General features: G+C 40.6%; 1 protein-coding gene across 1 annotated transcript in view; it reads right to left on the bottom strand.

The window, feature by feature from the left end:
- Positions 1–6: 6 nt before the first annotated feature.
- Positions 7–26,844, bottom strand: part of LOC121390425 (cationic amino acid transporter 2-like) — a 51,360-nt gene continuing 24,522 nt past the window's right edge. Inside the window, exons 5-8 of the mRNA XM_041522236.1 lie at positions 26,079–26,193; positions 15,313–15,450; positions 13,314–14,526; positions 7–237 (exon numbers count right to left, since the gene is read on the bottom strand). Of these exons, the coding sequence (XP_041378170.1) occupies positions 98–237; positions 13,314–14,526; positions 15,313–15,450; positions 26,079–26,193 (1,606 nt within the window). The 3' untranslated portion in view covers positions 7–97. The remainder of the gene's footprint in view (positions 238–13,313; positions 14,527–15,312; positions 15,451–26,078; positions 26,194–26,844) is intronic.

Here is a 26,844-nt window from a genome sequence, read left to right as displayed (position 1 = left end):
TTTGGAAGATCGTTATGACAAAGCTTGCTATGTACACCTGTCTATGCATTGAATGGCTATTTCTGTCGATTGTGACGTCATCACGGCTAACCAATGGCTACTGCGCACGGGGTAGTCCACTTGCCATTTGATCCACGGTAAATTCCGGATTTGTGACGTCATATAATACCACTTCCTGTTCGTCTGCTGTAGACATCGTGCTGTGTCGTATTCCGTACAGGAAGTATACCAAGAGGCCTGAAATGAAGACAAGAAATGTTATGAATATTCATGTTTATTATTTCCTAACGTCAATCAAATTCAAAATTGGCTTATTAATCGTGTTTTAATGTGGTGTTCTTTACACGCGACCTTGTCAATGCTTGTCTGTAGGACATCTGTCTGGGATGCTCAAACTAATGAACTCTGTTGGAAGACACGACACGACAAGACAAGGCACAGCCACATATATAATAATAATAAATTAACACCCCCCCAAAAAACAACAAAAAAAACAACAACAACAACAACAACAAAAATACCCCAAACAAACAAGTTATTATATATTTATTCAGCTTTGAAGATCACTCGACGAACTTGCTATGTATATCTGACTATGTCATCTGTGACGTAACCACAGCTAAACAATGCCTACTGTGACCATATTATGTATAGGTTAGAAGGCGTTCTTATTTCTGAAGAAACGTCTTAAGCCTTCTAACCGATTTAGACGGCATTTCATAGGCTCATTACTTGATATGGGCGGGGCAAGCGTCATTACGTGTCGCGCCAGTTGTTTTGACGTCATTCATACAGCTCTTGGTGATGGTGTCTGGCCAATTGTGTCGAAGTAATTTTGGTCACATGACTTTTTATTAAAACGGCTTTTTGGTGTGTTTTCACGATTAAGACGATCGAAATGTTAATATCCGATAGGTTGAATTGGAGAGAAACCGAAGAAATGCCGTCTAAATATCATTTAATGTTGTTGTTTTTTTCTAAAGCAAGTTTGATACTTCTTTTAAGCAAGTTGTAAGATATATGGTAGTTAGCAGACATGAGTGTTGTATTATATTTTTTAAATCCTAGTATTTATAATAATTAAAACAAGATTGGAAAATGCATTGTCAATATTCCAAATCCGTCTAAGCAGATGGCATCTGTTCCGTAAATATTAGTCTTCTGACAATAGAATGAATTGTAAGTGGAATTCTTATTTATTTAGAAATGTGTATCCATAGTGTTAATTTCAGTAGATTATCACCAAGGAGAAGCTGATCATATTATCATATTATCATTTGAATGAATTTCCATGGGGTAGGATCTATCTCAGTCGGTAATTGGGTCGAAGGAACAAATCATCTAGGTGGACCAATTCTCTGACTTGTTTATCAAAAGCCATGATATGTGCTGTCCTATCTGAGGGAAAGTGCATTTACAAGATCCCTTGCTACTAATGTAGCAGGTTTTCTCTGAAAACTGTCACGATTATCAACTGTTTGACATTCAAAATCCGATGATCAATTATTAATCATTGCTTTTAGTGTTGTCATTAGGCAAAATGAACTTGAGCTTTAGTCATCCAAATTGTGTACCACAAATCCACCACGGCATTCTCTCAAAATGTTGTGTACAAAAATAGTGTATGTCCGTTATTGAGGCCGCATGACCGAGACATTTAAAACATAAAAATATATGGTCCTCTGTGGTGCCGACTTTCAGAACTGTTCGTGGAAATAGTACTTTCCTGACACGCAATGTGTATTATGATAGGCCCCCCATGCGCGGAAACATTGAGCGTATTTCCTTCATAACCACCTCCCCACTACGTGTTAAACTAATTGCAAAAAATTGCAAAAGGAAAATGGTACAATTGAGAAAAAAAATAAAGTGTGGAGAAATGAAATCAAATAGGGAAGAACTAGAAAAAAAAAGTTAAACAAATTTCCGGTGGAATGAAATGGATAATGATCAATGCACCGTGATATATTATATGAAAATGTAAATGTGTTCATAATAATGATATTTTTTCATTTATGTCTGTATATCGTCGACGTACGACTATGTTCGCACTGCTTACAGATTCATGAATCATCATCGTCATTTCACCATTGTCGTCAAAACAACCACCAACTTCGCCAACATCTTCATCATCATAATCACCAATATCACCACCATCATTTATAATCATCTTCATCATCATTATCATCAACATCATCATCATCATCACCATCATCTTGATCATCATCATCATCATCATCATCATCATCATCGTCTTCATCATCATCATCATCACATCATCATTTTCATTATCATCATCATCATCATTTTCGTCATAATAATCACCAATACCACCACCATCACCATCATTTATAATATTAATCTTCATCACTATTATCATCATCATCATCATTTTCATCATCATGATCACCAAGGCTACCACCATCATCATTATTTATAATCATATTCATCATTATTATCATCATCACCACTACCACCATCATTTATTATAATTATTATTATTATCATCATCATCACCATCATCAGTATTATCATCATCGTCGTCTCTTACACAATTATCCTAATGGATTCTTGGAAAAAAATTAAATATATCGCAGATGTAAAACTTGATGTAGTCTGCAATTAAACAACAAAAAAACCCAAAACCAAAAAACATCAATGCACTGCACTTTTTTTTTCTTCTAAATTTAATAATAATTTGTAAATGTTGCACGCTATCCCAGTAGTGTTCGGCCCTTTGATGATAATTATCAGGAAATGTTCGCGTACTTAGTAAATGACAAATGCAAGCACATCACGCTACGAAAACATTTCAGCGTCTGCCTACATCAGTGTCAATAGCATAATGTCAGGAACACTCGGTACGACAGTTTGGTGTTCGTGTCGAAATATATTATTGTGCTATACAGCGACTCACAAGCTGCACTTTTGCAGCTCGTAATGGGCAGAAACAATGATACCTATCTGATCATAGGATACTGAATGTGGTCTAAGATTAGCGAGATGAGTATAAATGGGAATAGATTTTCTTCTGGTAGTTTTGTTTTTGTTCTGCTTTAATGACGCCTGTCAAATTGTGCCAGACAAAAATATAGTTAAACACTAAACAGAACCAAAAAATATATATATAATATATCTGTATTTATACATGTGTGTATGTATATATGTTTGCATTTCTGTCTGTCTGTCTGTCTGTCTGTAATATGGATACGAAGAAGCAATAGCAGTAGCAATATAGGCGCGTATGAGCCCCCTTTCTGTGGTTGTGGTGGTGGTGGTGGTGGTGTGTGTGTGTGTGTGGGGGGGGGGTATGTCTGTTTTATGCCAGTTTTAAGAGAACATTCCCGAATCCAGTTAACAACGTTTATTAATTTATGCAGTATTAACAAACCGCCAAATAGGGTTCCAAATGAAGCACAACCACTTTGCTTGTGCATGGATTGCAACTTATACTGTGATTAGAATTGTGAAAATACATGATGTGACGTTTTCAGGCAAGCTAAAGTTTCTTAAACGTCTTCAGCTCATTTTGCTCGAATGCGAACATTTGCTCCAACCCCTTCCCCCGCCCCCATCTCGTACGTTTTTAAGTAGCAGTAGTACACATGCAGTAGTAGAAGCTGTAACAGACAGCAAAACCATACGCGAACGAGACGGAGGGGGCGGGGGGGAGGGGGGGCATGTGGAGGTGCAACTGCCCCCTAGTGCTGAAGGAAATCTTTATATTCGGGCAAAAACGATAGATATAGTCAAGGAAAAAGGTGCTAACCTAAGACCTTTTTGCCATGTATTTGTATCGTTCTATCCGCAAATTCCGTTGTAAACCATGTAGAAAATGATTCGTTTGCAACCCTATATAGCTGTTTGGTAGTAATGCTAATATGAATAAATGTTGTTATCCAGATTCAGGCATTTTCGTTTAAATCGGGCGCCTGCCCCCCCCCCCCCCCACACCCCTTCCACTACACAAATGGTAAGCAACAGCAATAGTACTATAATTAGTAGTAATAGTAATGGTAGTAGTAGAAACAGCAGTAGTCAATGTTGTATTAGTAGTAGTACTAGTAGTAGTAGTAGTAGTAGCAGCAACAGCAGCAACAATAGAAATCGACGTTGTCGGAATAGTAGTAACAGTATTAGTAGCAGTCGTAGTAAAATTGTCTGAATTCCGAAACCGCATGCTTTCATTCGGTTGTTTACGGTAGTTATCGATAAATCACGTAGCGTCTATTCTGCGCTATATCAGTAATCGTGAAAGATGCAACAGTGCAATCGACTTTTTTATTTGTATAATAACATCCGTTACACAAAGACTCGACTCCAGTCGATAGGTATAAGTGTGCGGTATTACAAGCGACTTTAATTAGTTGATTATAGTGCACGTTAAAGGCGCATAATCTACGGAAAGAGTGTAATTGATTAAAGATATGTCTTCGGTGTTAAAAAATAAAAATCGATGTCAAGACGGGGAAAATATATGGACATATGAGCTAAATGACAAAAAATGAGATTGAAAAGCAGACTTAAGGGGATAAAAAAGGAGCAAAGAAAAAAGAAAGACAAAGCAAACACATAAAAATAAAACTGACGGAGAAGAAAGAAAAATAGTAGTAGTAGTAGTAGTGATAGTAGTGGTAGTAGTAGTAGTGGTAGTAATAGTAGTGGTAGTAGTAATAGTAGTGGTAGTAGTGGTAGTGGTAGTAGTAATAGTAATATAAGTAGTAGTAATGGTAGTAGTAATACAGTAATAGTAGTAGTAGATGTAGTAGTAATAGTAGTAGTAGTAGATGTAGTAGTAATAGTAGTAATGGTAGTAATGGTAGTAGTAGTATATGTAGTAGTAGTAGTAGTAGTAGTAGTAGTAGATGTAGTGGTAATAGTAGTAGTAGTAGTATGACAGGGGTGGGAAATGTCCTTGGATCAACTGTTTTGCCCTTATGGAACATTGCGTTTCCTCACATTTTAATCGTCCTTTCCTCCAAAATGTGTCCGATGGCACAGATTTTAACCTAGAATTTCAAGAATTTCCGAGACCCCTCTAGATTTCCTCTTTTTTTTTACAGTTCACCAATTCCCACCCCTGGTATTAGTATTAGTAGCAGTAGTGGTAGTGGTAGTAGTAGTAGTAGTAGTAGTAGTAGTAGAAAAAGATGAAGAGGGAGAAGAAATGAAGGTAAGCCTAAGTTTCGTCTTCTATATAAGCACATTAGCACCTGTGATTTTGTTTGTAGTTATGTCTTTAACCGGCCCGTGTACTCCGTCGTTGGAGAGCTAGACGAACATTTGGACGGTTATGATCGATCTCTGCCGTCAGAGTTAACTGTGTAACGGAATGGTTGCATACCACACGGTAAGCTAAGATTCCCGCTTTAATACAACAACGATCCTATGTTTGACGTTAAATACCGTTGCATGGATCATTTGCGAGTTCGCTGATAAACAAATATTTTACTAATACACACACTACTACAGGAAGAAACCCGTCAGCACCTACGTATTTAACTGGAACATTATTGAAAGGGCAGCACCTACACCTACGCATTTAACCGGAACATTATTGAAAGGTGGGGGTGGTGGGGGGGGTGGTGGGGGGGGGGAGGGGCACTGATCGGGTTTGACAGTTTTTGATGAGATGATGATGATGTGATAATGATAATGATGATGATGATGATGGTGATGATGATGATTATAATCGTAGTGATAATCGGCACGTTAATGATGTCGATGGTTATGACAATGTTTATCATGATGAAGATAATGATGATGATAATGATGATGATAATGATGATGATGATGATGATGACTAAGACAGAAGAAAACAAAACCCCGACGAGAACCAGATACGCACACATCTGAAAACACACGTGCCCAATGTTATTAACAGAACAAGGAAATCACCATCGCTAATCCAGATGCGGTGCGCTGTTTTTTTTTTGACGGATATACAACAGATGTGACGCAGATGTCCGGGACTGGGATTTCGGATCGATCTCTAAACCCCATACTCCTCGGGCTGCTTCTCTACACTGCACAGTTAGTGGCACAACATAATCAATCACAATCAGCCGCTTGCCAAACAAACTTTATTAATAGTTTATTCATTGCGAACAGACTTCAATGGCAACGATGCCAGCGGCTCCGCAGAAATTTCGTGGCAGCAGTAGGCAATGCGGTGGATTCAACGAAGGGGAAAAAAGTGTACTAGTATGTAGAACTATTTGAAAGATAAAGTGTGTTTTGTTTAACGATACCATTTGAAGACGGCGATATTAATCATCGGCTATTGCATGTCAAACATTGGGTATTTTTTCACATGGAGTCTTAAAGGAAACCCCATTATTCTTCTCTTTTTTTTAATTAAAGCAGTTACAGACAGTGCATCATATGCCAGTAATGGTTGGGTTGAAAAAACCAAACCAAAACCAAACCAGAAGCAACAACAACAACAACAACAAAAACCCTCTACAGAGATGGTTCAATCCTAGCACTGTACCGACTGAGCTAGTAATGGATCTGGGGATAGTTGCCCCCATCATCCTCATCAAAAACAATATATATATATACGTTATTACCAGTATTTTTCGGTATCGTCAGTATCATATATTAGGAATAAAAATTGTATTATGCTAGCCTCTGGTGAGCATGATACATTATTTTTATTCCTAATATATGATATTGACGATACGGAAACACACGAGGGTAATAATCTCTTTATCATATAATCTCAAGCTTAATACAATGTGCGTTTGTAAACTATACACGCAACTTTAATTCCAGTCCGCCATTACTAGATATTGAAATGAGGTAAGAATACGTGGCGCGGTGTCTTTTGAATGGAAATAACGTCAAACTCGAATGACGTCATTTTAGATGTCCTTACATCTAATTAAACTAGTCCATAACGTTTTTTGTTTTCTGAACGCTGGACATCTTTCAATTTAAAATTGCAATTGAAATGTTTTTATTTGATGACTATGACTAGTGTCACCCTAGTACGTTTGCTAAAATGTCAATAAACCTAGTGTCACTACCTCGATTAATTTACATCTAATTTGCAAAGTTATCAAAATTCTTACAGTATGTGATCTGAAAAATATCACATACTTTGATTGCACTGAAACTGTAAGATATTATATGATGAATGATTGTATTGTTCATCTGGCAAAACTATCTATATTACCGTGACTGGATTTCTTAATTACATTATTATTATTAATTAAATTTTAAAAATGCATCCATAATTTGCCTTGAAAGACTTGATACACTCCTTTTATGGGAAAAACAAAGTTGAAAAAAAATCCTATTTAAAGATCGCTGCAGGAATTTGAAATACATTGACCTGACCCCAGAGATAAGATATGACTACTATGAAAAGTAACACATTCTGGGAGAATGGTTCATATTCTGGAGTCTGATAGCCCCCTCCCCTGTCCCCACGTTCACTAGCTACTGCCCTGATGTCTCCAGATTTTAAATGGATTAATAGGGATTCTGAACGGACCATTTCCTTGAGTTCAGTAGCCCCCTCCCCTATACCCACTCTCACTAGAAACTGCCCTGATGGTTCCAGATTTTAAATGCACTAATAAGGATTTTGAACGGACCATTTTCTGGAGTCTGATCTCCCCCTCTCCTATCTCCACTCTCACTAGCTACTGCCCTGATCTTTCCAGATTTTCAATAGACTAACAGGGATTTTGAATGGACTATTTTCTAGAGTCTTATACCCCATCCCATATCCCCACTTTCACTAGCTGCTGCCCTGATGTTTCCAGGTTTTAAATAGGCTAATAGGGATTTTGAATTTGTAACCACTGTTAGCATATTAAGCCAACCAAATTGTCTGTTGACTTCGTTCACTGAGTAATATAATTTCGCCAAGGCTACACAATGATTCAATGCCATGCCAAGATGAGTAGCAAATTGTTTTAATTCTGTCTCACTTGCGAGTCTTTGTTTAATGTCGGTCGTATTCACCGAGCTATTCTAAATTTGGTGTTTATGCATTAAAGATTTACCAAACTGACAGAACCTTTTAGGATAAATTTAATGACATTATTGGATTTTTGTTTCGAAAAGAATAATGAAAACTTTGTTGTCTCTGTTTTGTGTAGTGTCTCATTATTTAGTTTGTCTGTGTTTTGAATAGTGTCTCGTTATAGAGTTTTTGTTCAAAGCATTAGACGCACGCATGCATTCGTACTGAGATATGGGATAATAAGCGCCCATACAACTGACGCCATTCTATTGTTCCTGTACGTGTCATTGTGCATTTAAAAAGACACCATGCTGCCCGGCACTGGCTCCTACCCAGAGCGAGTTTAAGGACTCAGTGGGTCGGGGTATGACCACTACACTGACTTCTCTCTCACTAATAACTAACCACTAACCCACTGTCCTGGACAGACAGTATAGAAAGCTGAGGTGTGTGCCCAGGATAGCGAGCTTGAACGTTAATTGGTTATGAGCAAAAAAAATAACTTAATTCAGATGAATTAATAAATGCAAAATCGAAAAGATAGTCCATGGAGTGGTGGCAGCGGGTTTCCTCTCTAACAACATTAATGGTCCTTAACCATGTGTCGGATGTCATACGAGTAACAATCAGTAAAATGCGTTGAGTGCGTCGTTAATTTGTTTCTCTTTTTTTTTCATTCTATATTCTATGGTTCTCTTCGTTACAATATTAGTACAAGAAAAGCCGATTACATACCAAACGACGAAATCGTCATGTTTCTCTTGTCATAATTATCGTACGAGAAACTCGTATCGTGTAGCGTCGCCTTAATAGTTAAAAAGTAAAGTTTGTTTTATTTTAACGACGCCACTAGAGCACACTGATTTTTCCGCTGTCGCCATATAGGCTACTCTTTTACGACAGGCAGCAATGGATCTTTTATTTGCGCTTCCCACAGGCAGGATAACACAAACCATGGCCTTTGTTGAACCAGCTATGGATTACTGGTCGGTGCAAGTGGTTTACACCTACCCTCTGAGCCTTGCGGAGCGCTCACTTTGGAGTCGGTATCTGGATTAAAAATCCCATGCCTCGAATGGGATCCGAACCCAGTACCTACCAGCCTGTAGAACGATGGCCTAAACACGACGCCATCAACGGGACATAATGTGGGCCACTTAGTCGGTGGTATAGAGCCATGTTGAGTTAATATCAGTCGTAGGTCGACTGCCATAGAGGCACGAGAGATTTTCCACGACCCAAACCAGTGTTCCTCGACTAAAAAAAGGTTTGTTTTGTTTAACAACACCACTAGAACACATTGATTTATTAATCATCGGCTATTGGATGTCAAACATGTAGTAATTTTGACACAGTCATAGAGAGGAAACCCGCTACATCTTTTCATTAGTAGCACTGGGATATTTTATGTGCACCACCCCCACAGACAGGATAGTACATACCAATCTTTTGATATACCAGTCGTGGTGCACTGACAGGAACGAGAAATAGCTCAATGGGCCTACCGACGGGGATCGATCCAAGACCGACTGCGCATCAGGTGTGCACTTTACCACTAAAATGTCAAAATTACCACATGATTGACATCCAATAGGCGATGATTAACAAATCAATGTGCACTAGGGGTATCGTTAAACAAACAAACTGTAAAACTATATTTTAAACACTCTGTCTTTTTTCTCTCTATCTGTCTCTCTGTCTCTCTTTCTCTCTCCATATCCCCCCTCTCTCTCTATTTCTCTCTGCCTCTGCCTCTCTCTCTTTGTGTGTCTCTCTGTGTGTATCTCTCTCGGTCTCTCTCTCTCTCTCTCTCTCTCTCTCTCTCTCTCTCTCTCTCTCTCTCTCTCTCTCTCTCTCTCTCTCTCTCTCTCTCTCTCTCTCTCTCTCTTTTTGTGCGTGTGTCTCTCTCTCCCCTCTCTCGCCCCTCTCCCCCCTCTCTCATTCCTATTTGATTCTGTTTTTTATCAATCTAAGTCTCTCTCATCACCATCGCTTCTTTTATTCTTCCTCTCTCTCCCTTCCTCACTCCCTTCTTTCGTTCACTTACCCCTCTCTCAATCATTCCTCTTTCACTCTGTGTTTTTTTTGCTCTCTCTTTCTATTTGTCAAACCGAAATATCAGGAGATTTAAGAGCTTTTAACGAAATAACACAATAACAGTAATGTATAAAATGGGAAGGTATGTTATTGCGTAGAATTCGTTTTGGATTCCGCGTCGAATCAACAGAGAGGTTTCGATATCCTATCTGAGAATTGATCACGATCGGGATCGGGATCGGAAACCAAGTAAAACGAAAATGACGAAAACGACCATCGAATATCCCATGAAACAAAACGATGGTGGAACTGTCGGTCGAGTTGTCACTTGCATACTAAAGAGAAAGCCTAGTTGTGATATAATCTTAATTGATTTTAGCTGTACATCACGTCAGAATGAAAGGCCGAGATTAAACTGAGATCCACATCAACATCCCCGTAACCAGACCATGAGAACGGAAACCAGTAAACAAACAAAAAGTTTTGTTTTGTTTAACGACACCACTGGAGCACATTGATTAATTTATCATCGGCTATTGGAAGGAAGGAAGGAAGGATTTTTTTTTTGACGACGCACTCAACACATTTTATTTACGGTTATATAGCGTCAGACATATGGTTAAGGACCACACAAATATTGAGAAAACCCGCTGTCGCCACTTCATGGGCTACTCTTTTCGATTAGCAGCAAGGGATCTTTTATATGCACCATCCCACAGGCAATATAGTACATACCACGGCCTTTGTTACATCAGTTGTGTAGCACTGGCTAGATGTACGGCATTTGATGTACCAGTCGTGGTGCACTGTTTGGAGGGAGAAATAGCCCAATGGGTCCACCGACGGGGATCGACCCCAGATCAACCGCGCATCAGGCGAACGCTTTACCACTGGGCTACGTCCCGCCCACTCGGGTATTGGATGTCAAACATTTGGTAACTCTGACACGTAGTCAACAGAAAGAAAGAAAGAAATGTTTTATTTAACGACGCACTCAACACATTTTTATTTACGGTTATATGGCGTCAAACATATGGTTAAGGACCACACATATATTGAGAGAGGAATACCACTGTCGCCACTTCATGGGCTACTCTTTTCGATTAGCAGCAAGGGATCTTTTATATGCACCGTCCCACAGACAGGATAGCACATACCACGACCTTTGATATACCAGTCGTGGTGCACTGGTTAGAGCGAGAAATAATCCTGTGTGCTCACCGACGGGGATCGATCCCAGACCGATCGCGCATCAAGAGAACGCTTTACCACTTGGCGCTACGTTCCACCCCGTGAGAAGGGCTAACCACGGCTGGCCTATTCTTCGACTGTGTCAGCTTCCTGTCGGTCCATAGAAAGAAGATGTGTGCATCTTCGGAATAGAATAGAACAGATTTTTAACAACACTCCAGCACAAAAAATACATCGGCTATTGAGTGTCAAACTATGATAAATTCAAAACATGGTGCCTCTTCGAAGTACGGAACCCGCCGACATCTATTGAACGCTGCACTGGTTTGAGGACAGGCGATGTTGAAAAGAAATGGAGAAAACCTGAGGTGTTTTTCTCTTTTGTAGACACATCACCTGTCCTCAAGGGTTCAAGAAAATACCACTCTCTTGAAGCATACACTGGTGCATCGTACACTGGTGCATCGTACACTGGTGCATCGTACACTGGTGCATCGTACACTGGAAGGAAGGAAATGTTTTTGTTTTTTAACGACGCGCTCAACACATTTTATTTACTGTTATATGGCGTCAGACATATGGTTAAGGACCACACAGATGTTGAGAGAGAAACCCGCTGTCGCCACGTCATGGGCTACTCTTTTCGATTAGCAGCAAGGGTTCTTTTATATGCACCATCCCACAGACAGGGTAGTACATACCACGGCCTTTGGTATACTAGTCATGGTGCACTGGTTGAAACGAGAAATAGCCCAATGGGCCCACCGACGGGGATCGATCCCAGACCGACCACGCGTCGAGCGAGCGCTTTACCACTGGACTACGTCCCGCCCCCATCATACACTGATACTAGTAGAAATCAAATTACAGAGAACTTGACCGGTTCGGATGGTAATTCCACGTCATCATCAAATCGTGTAATTTTGATTGAAGGGCACGCATGTGGCTATCGTCCAGACCCATCTAATAATAATGGACACTGGTTTGCCACCTGTTATTTAGTTCGCTGAACAGCTTAGTTTCCTGGGGAATCAAAAGGAAATAAAATGAAGTTTGAACTGACCTTGGGAGAAATTACCATAATTATGTGCGTTAAGTTGAGTCTACGATGAAATGTCGACGGCTAATGATCCAAGAAGTGCATTTTAGCCAAGCTACATTTGAGTCTAGTATGCTATAGCGTAGTTGTTAGAGAACGGAAGGAAGGAAATGTTTTATTTAACGACGCACTCATCAAATTTTATTTACGGTTATATATGGTTAACGACCACACAGATATATAGAGAGAAAACCCGCTGTCGTCACCTCATTTCGATTAGCAGCAAGGGATCTTTTATATGCACCATTCTATAGACAGGATAGTACATGCCACGGCCTTTGACATACCAGTCGTGGTGCACTGGCTGGATAGTTGGAATGCGCTCGCTTCATGTGTTTGGGCTATAGGAATAATAAGCGTTCGAGACAGGGATCCAGTGCTGGAGAAAAACCTCAAATTAGGGCAAAAAGTATACAAATAGTCGGTCAAAATGTACTAACGTGAGACCCTTTTACCACATATTTCCATCATTCTACCCTCAAAATTAGCTGTAATCCATGTAAAAATACGTAGTGATTCCTTTGCAAACCTAATAGCTGTTTGGTTGTAATACTAATAGGAATAAATCTTGTTATTCAGATTCGGGCATTTTCGTTTAAATCGGGGAAAAGCCAGTCTGCCAACCCTACATAAATGGAAGCCTATAGGCCTATGGTAGGAATTTAATCTCATCAGCGGATCCATTGGACATTTTCCCCGTCTCAGCCTGTTCCCCAATAGTGGTATTTAATAACGTCGTGGTATGTACTGCCCTGCCTTCACAAAGTAGGCCTACATATGAAAGATCTCTTGCTGCTAAATGATAATGTAGTGTGATTCCTCCAATAGCCGATGATTAATAAATCGGTGTGATCTAGTAGTGTTGTTAAACAAAACTGGGCACATCATTTTCAACATAATCATTATCATCACAACCATGACAACAACAATGATAATAATAACAATAACAATAAACATTATAATTAATATTAGGTTAAAAACACAAATTGTTTTTAAAAAGACCCTCACCTGCACCGATCCACCCAGAAAATCGTATCCACGCTAGGAAGGGCAGGGCGGCTATCAACACCATGGCCAGGAAGCTAAGGAGGAGAGGCACAAATGGCACGTAAGGTGTCCGGAAGTACAGCTTGGTCCTGTTCTGCGGTTGCTTGGCAACGAACAGCGCCGCCGTGATCATGAACACGGCGGAAATGCACGAGGCGGTCACGGCCCACCACACCCTGCTGGATGTCTCTACGGAGAGCGCAATGAGACAAAGACACATGCACGTGCTGGAGATGATGAAGACGACGAGCGCACACCTGGCGGTCCCCCACGTGCTCTGGCTGGGCTCCGTGCACGAGTAGCTGGGAAGACGGATCATGCTGCTGAGGCTGGACAGAGAGAAGTTGGATCTGGATCGTTTAGGGAAGAGGCGAGTCCTCTCGCTGTTAACGCTGCTGTGTCGTCTCAGAGAATCGCGATTGTCCCGGCAGCAGTGGCCGTTCATGTACAAGCCGTCGACGTGCGACTCCGCAATGCTGTTGGAGTCGTAATGGAGGCTCATGTCTCCGTTGGCCATGATCTCCAACTTCGGTAACACTTTTGTTGTATGATCGTCTGCTGCCGTAGCGTAACCGTGCTTCGAGTAATCGGTATCCTCGGCGTCCGAATATTCCTGGTAGACTCCGACACTTTCCGTCTGGTACCGGAGACACACGACGCTAATCGCACACACAAAGTAGCTGAACAGAGAAGCGGCCGACAGCATTTCTACAGCACTTTCGAAATTTAGAAACAGAGAGACGACTGCGGACATGACTCCTATTAAAAAAGTCGACACCATTGGCGTCTTTGATTTCGAGCTAACACGAGACAAGCAACGTGGAAGTAGTCCGTCTTTGCTCATGGCGTACATGTTCCTTGGAAGAGAGAACAGGAACCCAAGAACAGAAGCGAGTAAACCCAGCAAAGCACCTATTCCTATCACGTATTTGGCAGCAAAGATGTGTTTTCCTTCGAAGGCTTTGGACAACGGCGCTCTCTCCGCCAGCTGGCTCCACGGATAGGAGAGGGTCAAAGACGCGGTGGAACCAAAGTACACGAAGAACACGACGATACAGCAAGACACAATGGCGGTGGGCACGTGCTTGTACGTCTGTTTCGACTCCTGGCTGGCCGTGGCCACGTTGTCGATTCCAGAGAATCCATACACCATGAGGGCAGCACCAGAAGTCATCTACAACAAAATATCAAAATACAAGAAACATTAAAGATGACATAATTGGTAACGGTGAAGGGAAAATGAGCCTTGTGGACTCTCGACAGGTTTATACATATTTTCTGGTCAGCGCACGCGTCGAGTTTGAACCTGCGCATAACCATCTTTTTTTTGTCTTCAAATTTCCCGCGGTAGCTACAACGGCATCATCTATACCAGAACAAAATGCCGCAACGCCTCAGATAATAATATGGTGACACACCATGGCATTTTGTGTGCAAATGAGGTTATTTGGAGGCAAGTCGAAGTCATTAAAGTTGCCGTGGCTATATGGAACATGTGGCGGTTAGCATGTAGAGTACCAAATCATACGAAGGGGCAACGTTGCTATCCAATCACGATACGACCAGATACGAAATCGCTCTCTTTCTGCCTGCCTGCCTGCCTCCCCCCCCCCCCGCCCCCTCCCTCTCTCCCCCCCTCCTCACCCCTCCTCACTCTCTCTCTTTCTCTCTGTATCTCTCTATATATCTCTCACTCTTCTCTCACTCTCTCTCTCTCTCTCTCTCTCTCTCTCTCTCTCTCTCTCTCTCTCTCTCTCTCTCTCTCTCTCTCTCTCTCTCTCTCTCTCTCTCACTGTATAAGCGTATTGAGTCTACACACTAACATATTCACAGGCACGAAACCCGGACCTGATATTTGTGCATCTGTACCCCGTGGATTGAAGTAAACTATGGCTTTGATAAATCCCGACTGTCAACAACACCATTTCAACCTTTGACATAATTTATTGTTGACACTTACTCCTCTAACACCGTGCGGGAAGAAACCCGGCGACTTGGTCCAGTTGTGAGTCTGGATGTGGAAGAAACCCACGCAGATGAACGACAGCACGAACAGTCCCGAGATCGACATCAGAACAAAGTTTACAACGGAGTAGATCTGGAATTGAAAAACCAAAAACAGAGTTAAAGTAAAGTTTAGTTTAACGATACCTTCAGAAATCAATGTGCTGTAATAGAGAAGATTGATTTATTAATCATCAGCTGTTGGATGTTAAACGTGTCATTTCCAACACATAATCTTCAACGTTAACCGCGATATATTTGTTTCTTTCCATTTGCATGTGTTTAGCCTTGACACTTTTGTTGACATGCCTATGTCCCTCCAAGGTTCAGGCATGTCTTTCCTGGCCCAAAACCCTGGCATATTAAAACACATTTCGCCATATATGAAAGATATCTCGCTATTGATGGTAAAGTCAATATGAAGAACATCTCGCTACTTATTGAAAAGTACATATACGATAATATATTTATCGTGTTTATTGAAAAGTGCATATAAAGTACATTCCAGTATTGATGAAAAAAACCTGCGTATAAAACACAGCTTGCTATTTATGGAAAAGTATTTATTAAAAACATCTAGCTAATTTTATAGAAAGATGCATATAAAAGACACCTCGCTATTTATGGAAACGTGGCTATAAAAACCATCTATCTTTTTATTGAAACGTGGATATAAAAGTGATCTAGCTATTTATGGAAATGTGCATCTAAAAGGCCTCTCGCTATTGGCAATAACAATGTAGCAACATTTCTTTTTGTTTGTTTTTATTGGTGCTTCCTGTCCCTGTATACAAACAGTGGCTGAATATCATTGACTACAGAGCATGACGTTTATTAGGGGTTGGTGGTCATACATGTTGTCCACCACTGTGTTTCCTAATACAAAATAAATAAATAAATATGTTATTGAAATTAAAATTAACGCTAATAGTACATGTGGTGTAAATATCATCTACAGTGAAACCCCTCTAAACCGGACACCCTTGGGACCGAGACAAATGTCCGGTTTAAGAGGGATCCGGTTTACAGAGGTTAAGTTCTGTTTTGGTTTTTAAAAAAGGACTGTAAAACATCTAGGGTTTTTTCAGGGAATTCCGGTTTATAGAGGGTCCGGTCTTGACAGGTTTCACTTTAATATAGGTTGTGTAAAAAGAGAATCATTACTGCTATTAAACGATTTGGCTAACGGTAAACACTTATACTCCTCTTTATGTTCAAATTAATTCCTATCATGTTCTACAGTTCCTATACGCCTTACCCCCAACCCCACCCCCCGTACTCAGGCATCGAAATAAGCATTGTGTCTGGTAACCCATTTACAAGTTACCACACAATATAGCCTGGTAACCTACAGGTTACAACAACTGTATGAAAGTTAGAATTGAATTCCTGTTACTACTACTTTTAACGCCCGTACCTGTGTGCCAGATGATTATTGTAGTATACATGTACGTGTACATGTATTTATGAACGTTCTGAAATTGTATCGATGCGCGCGAACATCGGTACGAGAAACGAAATCCGGAAGTAAATTTATCTAGTGGGCGCTGCTTAAACGCAGATTGCCGAAATTGCTTTCAATTGCGCGCGAGCATCGATGCAATTTGTTACGAGAAAATGAAACACGGAAGTCCGGAATACATTGCCTGGTTTACGTTCGGAAACGAAACGTTGAAATTTATGTGGAGAGCGAAACACCGTTCTCGAATTTTCTTACATGTGGTAACCTCCCGGTAACCTGAACGACCGTTCTCGACTTATTTCGATGCCTGCCGTACTTTTCCTTTCACTCTCTTCCTCTTTCGGCATCTAAGTGTAAAGTAGCCGCTTGTAAATGGAGAGAGAGGTCTTAATATAAACTAGTGCCAGAAAAAAAGTTGGCCAACTCTCCGATCTCACGACTTCTACGACTGTCCAGTTCCTAGTACGAGCACTCTTAAAACTCGATTCTCGACGTAAGAGCGCTCAGACTTGCAACTGGACAGTCGTAGAAATCATGACGGCAGAACGTTGGCCAACTTTGTGCTGGCAGTTGGTAGTCTATGAGCCAAGCATTAGCAAGCTGGCCTATCTCATTGCACGTGTTGTTGAATACATATTGTTTAAACTATAAAAAATAGTAAAGTTTGTTTTATTTAACAACGCCACTAGAGCACATTGATTTTTTTAATCTTATCATCGGCTATTGGACGTCAAACATATGGTCATTCTGACACTGTTTTTTTGGAGAAAACCCGCTGTCACCACACAGGCTACTCTTTTACGACAGGCAACAAGGGATCATTTATTTGCGCTTCCCACAGGCAGGATAGCACAAACCATGGCCTCTGTTGAACCAGTTATGGATCACTGGTCGGTGCAAGTGGTTTACACCTACCCATTGAGCCTTGCGGAGCACTCAATCAGGGTTTGAAGTCGGTATCTGGTTTAAAAATCCCATGCCTCGACTGGGATCCGAACCCAGTACCTACAAGCCTGTGCTACCGATGGCCTAACCACGACGCCACCGAGGCCGGTCCATGCACGAACATGACATTGTGTTGTCTTTAATATTAATATAGTTTAATTGTCATTCTCGTAGTCCTAACGTATATAAATGAATAACAGAAGTCATAATGTGGAGTTCAGGGCCCATATTTTCGAAGCTATCTTAGTCGTACGAAATCGTAAAATCATCGTAGGGTGTGACGTCACTACAGCGCACGCCATAGTGACGTCATAGCTTACGACGATTTTACGATTTCGTAGGCTAAGATTGCTTCGAAAATATGGACCCAGGTTGTTATTTCTATCTCCAACATGTAACAATAAGTTATGAAGGAAGGACATATTTTATTTAACGACGCACTCACAACATTTTATTTCATGGGCTACTCTTTTCGACTAGCAGCAAGAGATACTTTATATGCACCATCCCACAGACAGGGTAGTACATATCACGGCCTTTGATATGCCAGTCGTGGTGCACTGACACTAAGTTATGATTATGGAACACAATACTTAGTTATAGTAATGTCACTCGGATCTATCAGAATAGTTTGTGCTTTGTCAGAGGACGTCAAGGTGCGTGAACAGAATCTCTTCTCCGAGGGGTTCTCGCCAATAGGTAACGGGAACTTAGTTAGACACATACTAAACACGTATCCATGTTGTAATATATAGTCGATAAGATGCCTGCAAAACCCAAGACAACAACTGAAATACATTGTGTCTTTGATTGCTCGTAAAATGTTATTGTTGTATGACACTAATTGGTCTGATTGACAAGACAAGACAAGACAAGACAAGACAAGAATAAGTAGAGACAATGTTAATAGTTAGATGGTAGACGTCAGATCACCAATTAACTACTTCTTACTGTACATGTGAACGTAAATATACTCTTCAAAAAAGTAGGGGGACCTGAAATAAATATTAATGTTAATATCAACTATTAGACCGAACATACGTTTTGACCACAGAGATCCTAATAAAACAACGTTCAGGTCTATTTATCAACACACCGAACACATTCCATAGTTTGCGCCTGTATCACGGAATTGCCCCGTACACGTGCGTGGGGCGTCATTCTCGATTTTGACCATTTCCAGGAAGGTCCATTAATCACTGTGGAACATTATTTCTGTCAATCTTTTTCATTCTGTTGAACACAGTTGTTATAGTTTTGTTTTTAGTCATTTTTATTGCGATTTACTGATAAAAAAAACCCGTCAACTTCCAAATTTCACTTCTGACCTCAATCGTCCTTCACGATCTTTGGTGGTCATAAAACCTACTGTAATACTGAACTACCGGTTGCAATGTCTGCCCAATTAATTCACTATTATCATATAACCATTCCCCACGGCTACTATACATTACAATTTTGGCAATTGTAAATTCTTATTCGAGTTCCCCTACGTTTTTGAAGAGTATATATATAAACTGTATTGTCTATAAACTGAGTTGACATTGTCGCACTGTGATAGTATCGTGTCAAACAGACTCTATTTCTGAGACGGTGTATTAATCGCCTGTTAACTCTGACAATTCACAATCGGTTTTTCAAATTCTTTAAATCTTGTCTGGACTCTAGTAACAGCTTTGTTTCGTGATCAGTTGATGCTTTTGTGAATTACAGTACAGGTAACGGATTTACTGGGTTAGATCTCTGACAGGTCACTAACAAAAGCCCAGTATTAGTATTATTCTTGGGTGCACTAATTAATCACGCTAATATTGTGTAAGCTTTCTTTTCATATTTCTGTCTTAGTTAGATAAATGAACAACAGAAGTCACGATGTGGACTGCTGGTTGCTATTTCTAACTCCAGCATGTAACAATAAGTTACTGGTCTCTGAGAATGAATTGAATATTTGCGTAAACCATTAAAATAAATTCAGGTAACCCATTTTCTTTTTGCGTAACCCGTTATGTCCATGTAAATAATATGCTAAATTTAATGCGCGAACGGAAAATAGGTTACGCTAGAATATCTTTGCGTGAACGACGCGCGAACGAAACGATCGTTCTCGCAATTTTCAGAGGTCTGAATGATTATTAAACAAAAACTGGTTATAGAAATGTCACTCGGATCTTCCAGTAGTTTGTATTTCGCCACAGAATCCCAAGGCGTGTGAAGAGAACACGGACTCTGACGTCCATGGGTAAAGGCCGCTTATTTGTAAGACACATGCAAAACACATATCCCTATATATACATATTATATAACATTTAGTGAAGTATCTTAAAATATCAGTGAAATAAAAGTGTTATCAGTCACTCAGTGACGATAACACAGTTTAGAGTGGAAATTTCACTATTTTACTCTAAAATGTGTTATCGTCACTGTAAAAAGTGTTATCTTCACTGTAAAGACTATCGCAGACAAGAGCTATCAGCTGAGAAAAACGTTACTCGAGACGTTTTGCTCAGCTGATAGCTTTGAACAGTTTCACCGCATACGTTGAGCTAAGTGCTGAGCTACTTTGCTTACGACTGTAGCGATGACGTCACTTTAACGCAAAGTTCGTGTTTCCATTGGTTAGTTAGTAAATTCAGCTCAGCTGATAGCTCACGTAGCCCGCACACGGTGATATTTTTGCCACGCTTGTCCAAAAATATCAAACACGATAGATATTTTCCTCACGACCACGAGAGACGAGAAACTCAGCAAAATTGCCCGCACACGAAAGCTATTAGCTGAGCAAAAAGTCTCAAGTAACTTTTTGCTCAACTAATAGCTCTCGTGTGCGGTAGGCTTTAGAAAGCCGGACTATTTTCCTGCTGGCATTTTAAAAATAAAGGTAAATTGCCCAAAGTTCTATAATAAATGTTTTTTTGTCAAATATGAAATATCCTCTATAATATATTTGTCATGGTATACCAGTTAAGACTGCCTGCAATACCAGAGGCAACAATTGCGTCTTTCTTTGCTCGTACGATGTTATGATTGCATGACAGTAATTGGTCTGAATTGCAGGTCTCCTACTAAGTAGAGACGATGCTAACGATTAGATGGCAGACGTCAGATTGCCAGAACAGAACAGAACTTTATTACGCTCAGGCTGTTTGACAACGGAATAAATGAATGTTTAACGACACCCCAGCATGAAAAATACATCGGCTATTGGGTGTCAAACTATGGTAATGCACACAAATAAAGTGATGATCAACATCAATATAAAAATTCAAGATTTAAATAAAAACAGTGTAAAGAACTGTGCAAAAATACAAATATCACTAATAGATACTGACTTTTACTCAAAATTTCAATCGTATCTCGAAGAAAACAAGGGGATTTGTGCTGTATTGGCAATTCTCAAAGAGAATGTTACACCCCTGCACCACGGCGAGGTTACAGCACGCGCAGGGGATTTGACAACGGCATATAAGGAACATACAATAACATATTTTTTTACAGTGACAAGACGGACTTTACAGGAGATAATAAGATATTGTAGAATGATATATTGATAATATGCTATACCGAGCAACAGAAGAAAGAAACAATATTATTTCTTATCTTGCTCAGTATACTAAAGATTAAGAGTTAAACACAATGCAAAAAACCATTAATACATGTGTTACCTAATTGTTAGTGTCCATGTGACAATAAATATATAAACTGTATTGTTAAAAAGTTGAACTTGTAAAACTGCGACAACATAATGTCACTGTATTGAGTCCCATGGACATCAGAACAATCAAAGATGCACTGATGTATGACATTAACAAGACTGCCTTGCGTTTTTTGTCATGGTTACAATGGCTAATAGAGCCGCTTTTCCGACAACTAAAATTACATAAATAAATGTTCTTGTTTAGACGACTATCTTATTGTAAATTGAATGTGATTCTACCACCCAGTAATTTCGTACGTGCGAAAACAAAATATTAGGAAATATAGAAGACACATTCATAAGTCGATTCCATCACAGCTGTACTTATTCTAATGATCTTTGCCCGGTGCTAGTTTTGAGTAAGGAAACTATATTCTGGAAATGAGTCATCTGTGTTCCGGTGCAAGAGAGATGGAATCTCTAGTAAAGGATCTCCTCGGGAGTGGCTGTCCTCCTATAGACGAGGCACTAGATAGAGATCCGTGGAATCAACCACTCTTTTGTCAAATTCCCACGTAGTCCAGTGGTAAAACGTTCGCTTGATGCCCCGTCGGTGGACCCAATGGGCTATTTCTCGTTCCAGCCAGTGCTCCACAACTGGTGTAACAAAGGCCGTGGTATGTACTGTGCTGCCTATGGGATGGTGCATATAAAAGATCCCTTGCTGCTAATCGAAAAGAGTAGCCCGTGAAGTGGCGACAGCGGGTTTCCTCTCTCAATATCTGTGTGATCCTTAGCCATATGTCTGACGCCATATAACCGTACATAAAATGTGTTGAGTGCATCGTTAAATAAAACATTTCCTTCCTTCATCGAGAGTGGCTGTCCTCCTATAGACGAGGATCTCTAGAAAGAGTTTCATGGAATCGACCACTATTTTGCCAAATGTCGTTAAATGAAACATTTCCTTCCTTCTTCTCTTAATGAAAAACATGTTAAAATGGCAGCAAACTTCGGACATTCGCTTTCAACATTCTATGGCGGAACTTAGCCCAGTGGTAAAGGGCTAGCTGAATACGCGGTTGGTTAGGGATCGATCCCCGCCAGTGGACCACGACTGGTATATCAAAAACCGTAGTATGTGATATACTGTCTGTGGGATGGTGCATACAAGAAATTCCTTGCTACTAATGGAAACAAAATATAGAGGGTTTCCTTTCTAAGACGTAATGTCGAAATTTACCAACTATTTGACATCCAATAGCCGATGGTTAATAAACCAATATGCTATAGTGGTGTCGTTAAACAAACAAGAAACATTAAACTTTAAACATTCTAATCAATGTAATTTTTTGGGGGAGGATTACGGTAAGCATTTAACGTTCACGATGAAAGACGCTTTTTTCCCTCCATTACGTCTAACAACGACTTTAAAAGTAATGACGACAATGACCTTTTCCAGTGAAATGTTTGTTGATAGTAAAAACACACAACTTTATTAAACTTTTACTTGTGATTCTATTTACGTTTAGAAAACAATGGAATTGGCGAGAGCTGCTTTTAAATGTAACGTTCTCAGAGCATTCTTTATGCATTAAATTTACGCGCAGTGACATTTTTATTGTGAGATTCGATTTCTTTCGTTTCCTCCATTAATAATTAATGATGATATATTGCGTCAGGTATGCTGCCAACGCACCAGCACTCAATTCGTAATAGATCATTTCCCCACAGATTAGTTAGGTCAATATTAAAAGGTAGAGTCATAGATATTTCCGATTGTTGTACGGAGAGAGAGATAGAGAGAGAGAGAGAGAGAGAGAGAGAGAGAGAGAGAGAGAGAGAGAGAGAGAGAGAGAGAGAGAGAGAGAGAGAGAGAGAGAGAGAGAGAGAGAGAGAGAGAGAGAAAGAGCCAGACAGGGGGGGGGGGGGTGTATTTTATTTTTATTTTAACTACTACAACTACCACTACGTGTCACGTGATACGACTACACCATCACACGGAATGTAATCAATGTAATAAACAAAATAAATACATGTAAATGAAAAACAAGAAGAAAGACGCTCCGCCTAAAAGCAGTGGTAATGAGTATACGGCGAGAATGATCGACTCGTAAACAACAATGATTGCAAATTTCCGTCCCAAACGCAACTGATGTGCATCTGAGTAGTCATGTGTCAATTAATAGATGCTAATTCGAAATCGTCGAAAACATGGACGCCGCGAAAACAAGAGCTGTCGGTTGTATTTAAGGCTAGCTTTGAATTAGCTGTAACGTACGGGATCAACAAACTAACTAACGTCTAGCACTGTCCGACAATTGCATTTTGTCCGAACCTGTTTCAAATTATGCGCCAAATTACCGTAAGGAATTCTGTTCACCATTTTATTGTTCGAGTTACTAGCAACTTCCCCAAGGGAGATATTCCAAATTATGCTCTCCCATATACCAGTACCCTCACGTGCTTTACTGATTCTATTCTACTTATTCAGTTGTACAGCGCTTGCCTGATGCCCGGTCGGTCTAGGATCGATCCCCATCGGTGGACCCATTGAGCTATTTCTCGTTTAAGCCTGTGCACCACGACTGGTATATCAAAGGCCGTGGTATGTGCTATCTTGTCTGTGGGATGGTGCATATAATGGTGATACTAATGAAACAAAATGTAGCGGGTTACCTCTCTAAGACTATATGTCAAAATTACGAACTGTTTGACATTCATAAGTCGATGGTTAATATATCAATGTGATCTAGTGGTGTTGCTAAACAACATACACATTAACATCCTTCAGGATCCTCGGGAGGGACGTAGCCCAGTTGTAAAGCGTCTGCTTGATGCGCGGTCGGTCTAGGATCGATCCCCGTCGGTGGACCCATTGGGCTATTTCTCGTTCCAGCCAGTGCTCCACAACTGGTGTAACAAAGGCCGTGGTATGTATTATCCTGTCTGTGGGATGGTGCATATAAAAGATCCCTGGCTGCTAATCGAAAAGAGTAGTCCATGAAGTGGCGACAGCGGGTTTCCTCTCTCAATATCTGTGTGGTCCTTAACCATATGTCTGACGCCATATAACCGTAAATAAAATGTGTTGAGTGCGTCGTTAAATAAAACATGTCCTTCCTTCTTTCGTCTGGTCCTCGGATCTGGCTGTCTGTGCTCCAATGTGCTTGTCGGTGTGAGAGTGCGAACCCCTTCCTTTTCCCTCACCAACGTTTCTCCTGTATTGGACGAACGAACTGGTCCACGCCGGAACTTGCGCACAAGACAGCTGCAACGTTTTGCTCTGAACGTGAACGTTGAATTATTTCCAAGTCAAAGTCCAAGTTCAAGTTATGATGGACCGGCCTAGAACCGGGGAAATTACAACGCAGCTGTTCCGTTCGCCAACTTCGTCATGACAGTTGATAATCCGAGGTTTGCATAAGGCCACTAAACTAACAATTAACCATTAACCCACGGTCCACGGCAGCCGGCACAGATAGCTGAGTGTGTGCCCATGATGGCGTGCTTAAACAATGATTGGACATAAGCACGAAAATAAGTATAATAATAGTGTGGGTATAATATGCAAGAGGTCAGTATAGCAGAAAAGTAGGAAAAGGAGATAAATGATAGGGAGTGGGGGACGCGCGCGCGCGAGAGAGAGGCACACACACACACAGAGAGAGAGAGAGAGAGAGAGAGAGAGAGAGAGAGAGAGGAGAGAGAGAGAGAGAGAGAGAGAGACGGACAGACGGACAGACGGACAGAAAGAGAGACATACAGACAGAGAGAAGAGAGAGAGAGAGGCAGACAGACAGACAGACATACAGAGAGAGAGAGAGAGAGAGAGAGAGAGAGAGAGAGAGAGAGAGAGAGAGAGAGAGAGAGAGAGAGAGAGAGAGAGACGGACAGACGGACAGACAGAGAAAGAGACAGACAGACAGACAGAGAGAGGCAGACACACAGGCAGACAGAGAAAGAGAGAGACAGACAGACATACAGAGAGAGAGAGAGAGAGAGAGAGAGAGAGAGAGAGAGAGAGAGAGAGAGAGAGAGAGAGAGAGAGAGAGAGAGAGAGAGACGCAGGGAGACGCAGAGAGATGCAGAGATGTAGTGAAATGAACAAAGATACATAGAACGTACTACATAATTTATACAGTTGATCTTCCGAGTTGGCGTATGTATCTAACGAGCAAAAGATAGTGAGACAAATGATATTCTAACGGACGCAAACTTGTTATTCTGTTTCTGTCATATCGAAAACCGTGCATTTCTCCCGATGAAATTGATTCCCTTTAGTGCATTTCGGTGAGAGAGAATACGAACTATTATTGCAATTTTTTTTTTTTTAAATCCGCAAGTGTGTTAACTAGGAAATAGTTGCTTTAGATGTGTATGTAAAAACGTTTAGTTTGCTGTACCAAACATCAATTGCTACCACCGGCGTAGCCAATATTTTATATTGGTGGTGGTTGTGGTGGTGGGGGCAACCTGTATTGGGGAAGGGGGGGGGGGCAACCATACAATGTATGTATATATGTATGTATGTATGTATGTATGATTTTATAAAATTTAACATAGTAAAAAAAAACCCAGTTTGATTGAGGGGGGCATGGGCCCTGTGCCTCCCCTCTCCCTCCCCCCTGGCTACGCCACTGATTATTACTAATAACCTTTAGATGAAACAAATGGTTACCTTCACACTAAGTAGAATCAGCAGAGTAGAAACCAGTAGCACTGAACAGCCCAACACATCCGGTGTAGTAGCCAACAGCGTAGAATTACCCCAGTTCCAGGTTTCGGCAAGGTATCTGCAAAAACATTTAGAATTAAACATTTAACGTAAGTATAAAATAAGCTTTTATTGTTTCAGCCAATATATCAAGTATATCAAGAAAGAAATGTTTTATTTAACGATGCACTCAACACATTTTATTTACGGTTATATGGCGTCAGACATATGGTTAAGGACCACACAGATTTTGAGAGAAAACCCGCTGTCGCCACTACATGGGCTACTCTTTCCGATTAGCAGCAAGGGATCTTTTATTTGCGCTTCCCACAGGCAGGATAGCACACACCATGACCTTTGTTGAACCAGTTATGGATCACTGGTCGGTGCAAGTGGTTTACACCTACCCATTGAGCCTTGCGGAGCACTCACTCAGGGTTTGGAGTCGGTATCTGGATTAAAAATCCCATGCCTCGACTGGGATCTGAACCCAGTACCTACCAGCCTGTAGACCGATGGCCTAATCACGACGCCACCGAGGCCGGTCCTGGTATATCAAAGACCGTGGTATGTGCTTTCCTCTCCGTGGGATGGTGGATATAACGGATTTCTTACTACTAATGGAAAAATGTAGCGGATTCCCTCTCTAAGACTATAATTAGAATGATAGCATATGTCAGAATTACAAAATGTTTGAGATACAATAGTTGATAATAAATAAATGAATGTG

This window comes from Gigantopelta aegis, chromosome 15 (assembly GCF_016097555.1).
Source record: "Gigantopelta aegis isolate Gae_Host chromosome 15, Gae_host_genome, whole genome shotgun sequence".
NCBI classification, from domain to species: domain Eukaryota; kingdom Metazoa; phylum Mollusca; class Gastropoda; order Neomphalida; family Peltospiridae; genus Gigantopelta; species Gigantopelta aegis.
This window is presented reverse-complemented; position numbering and strand designations above follow the sequence as displayed.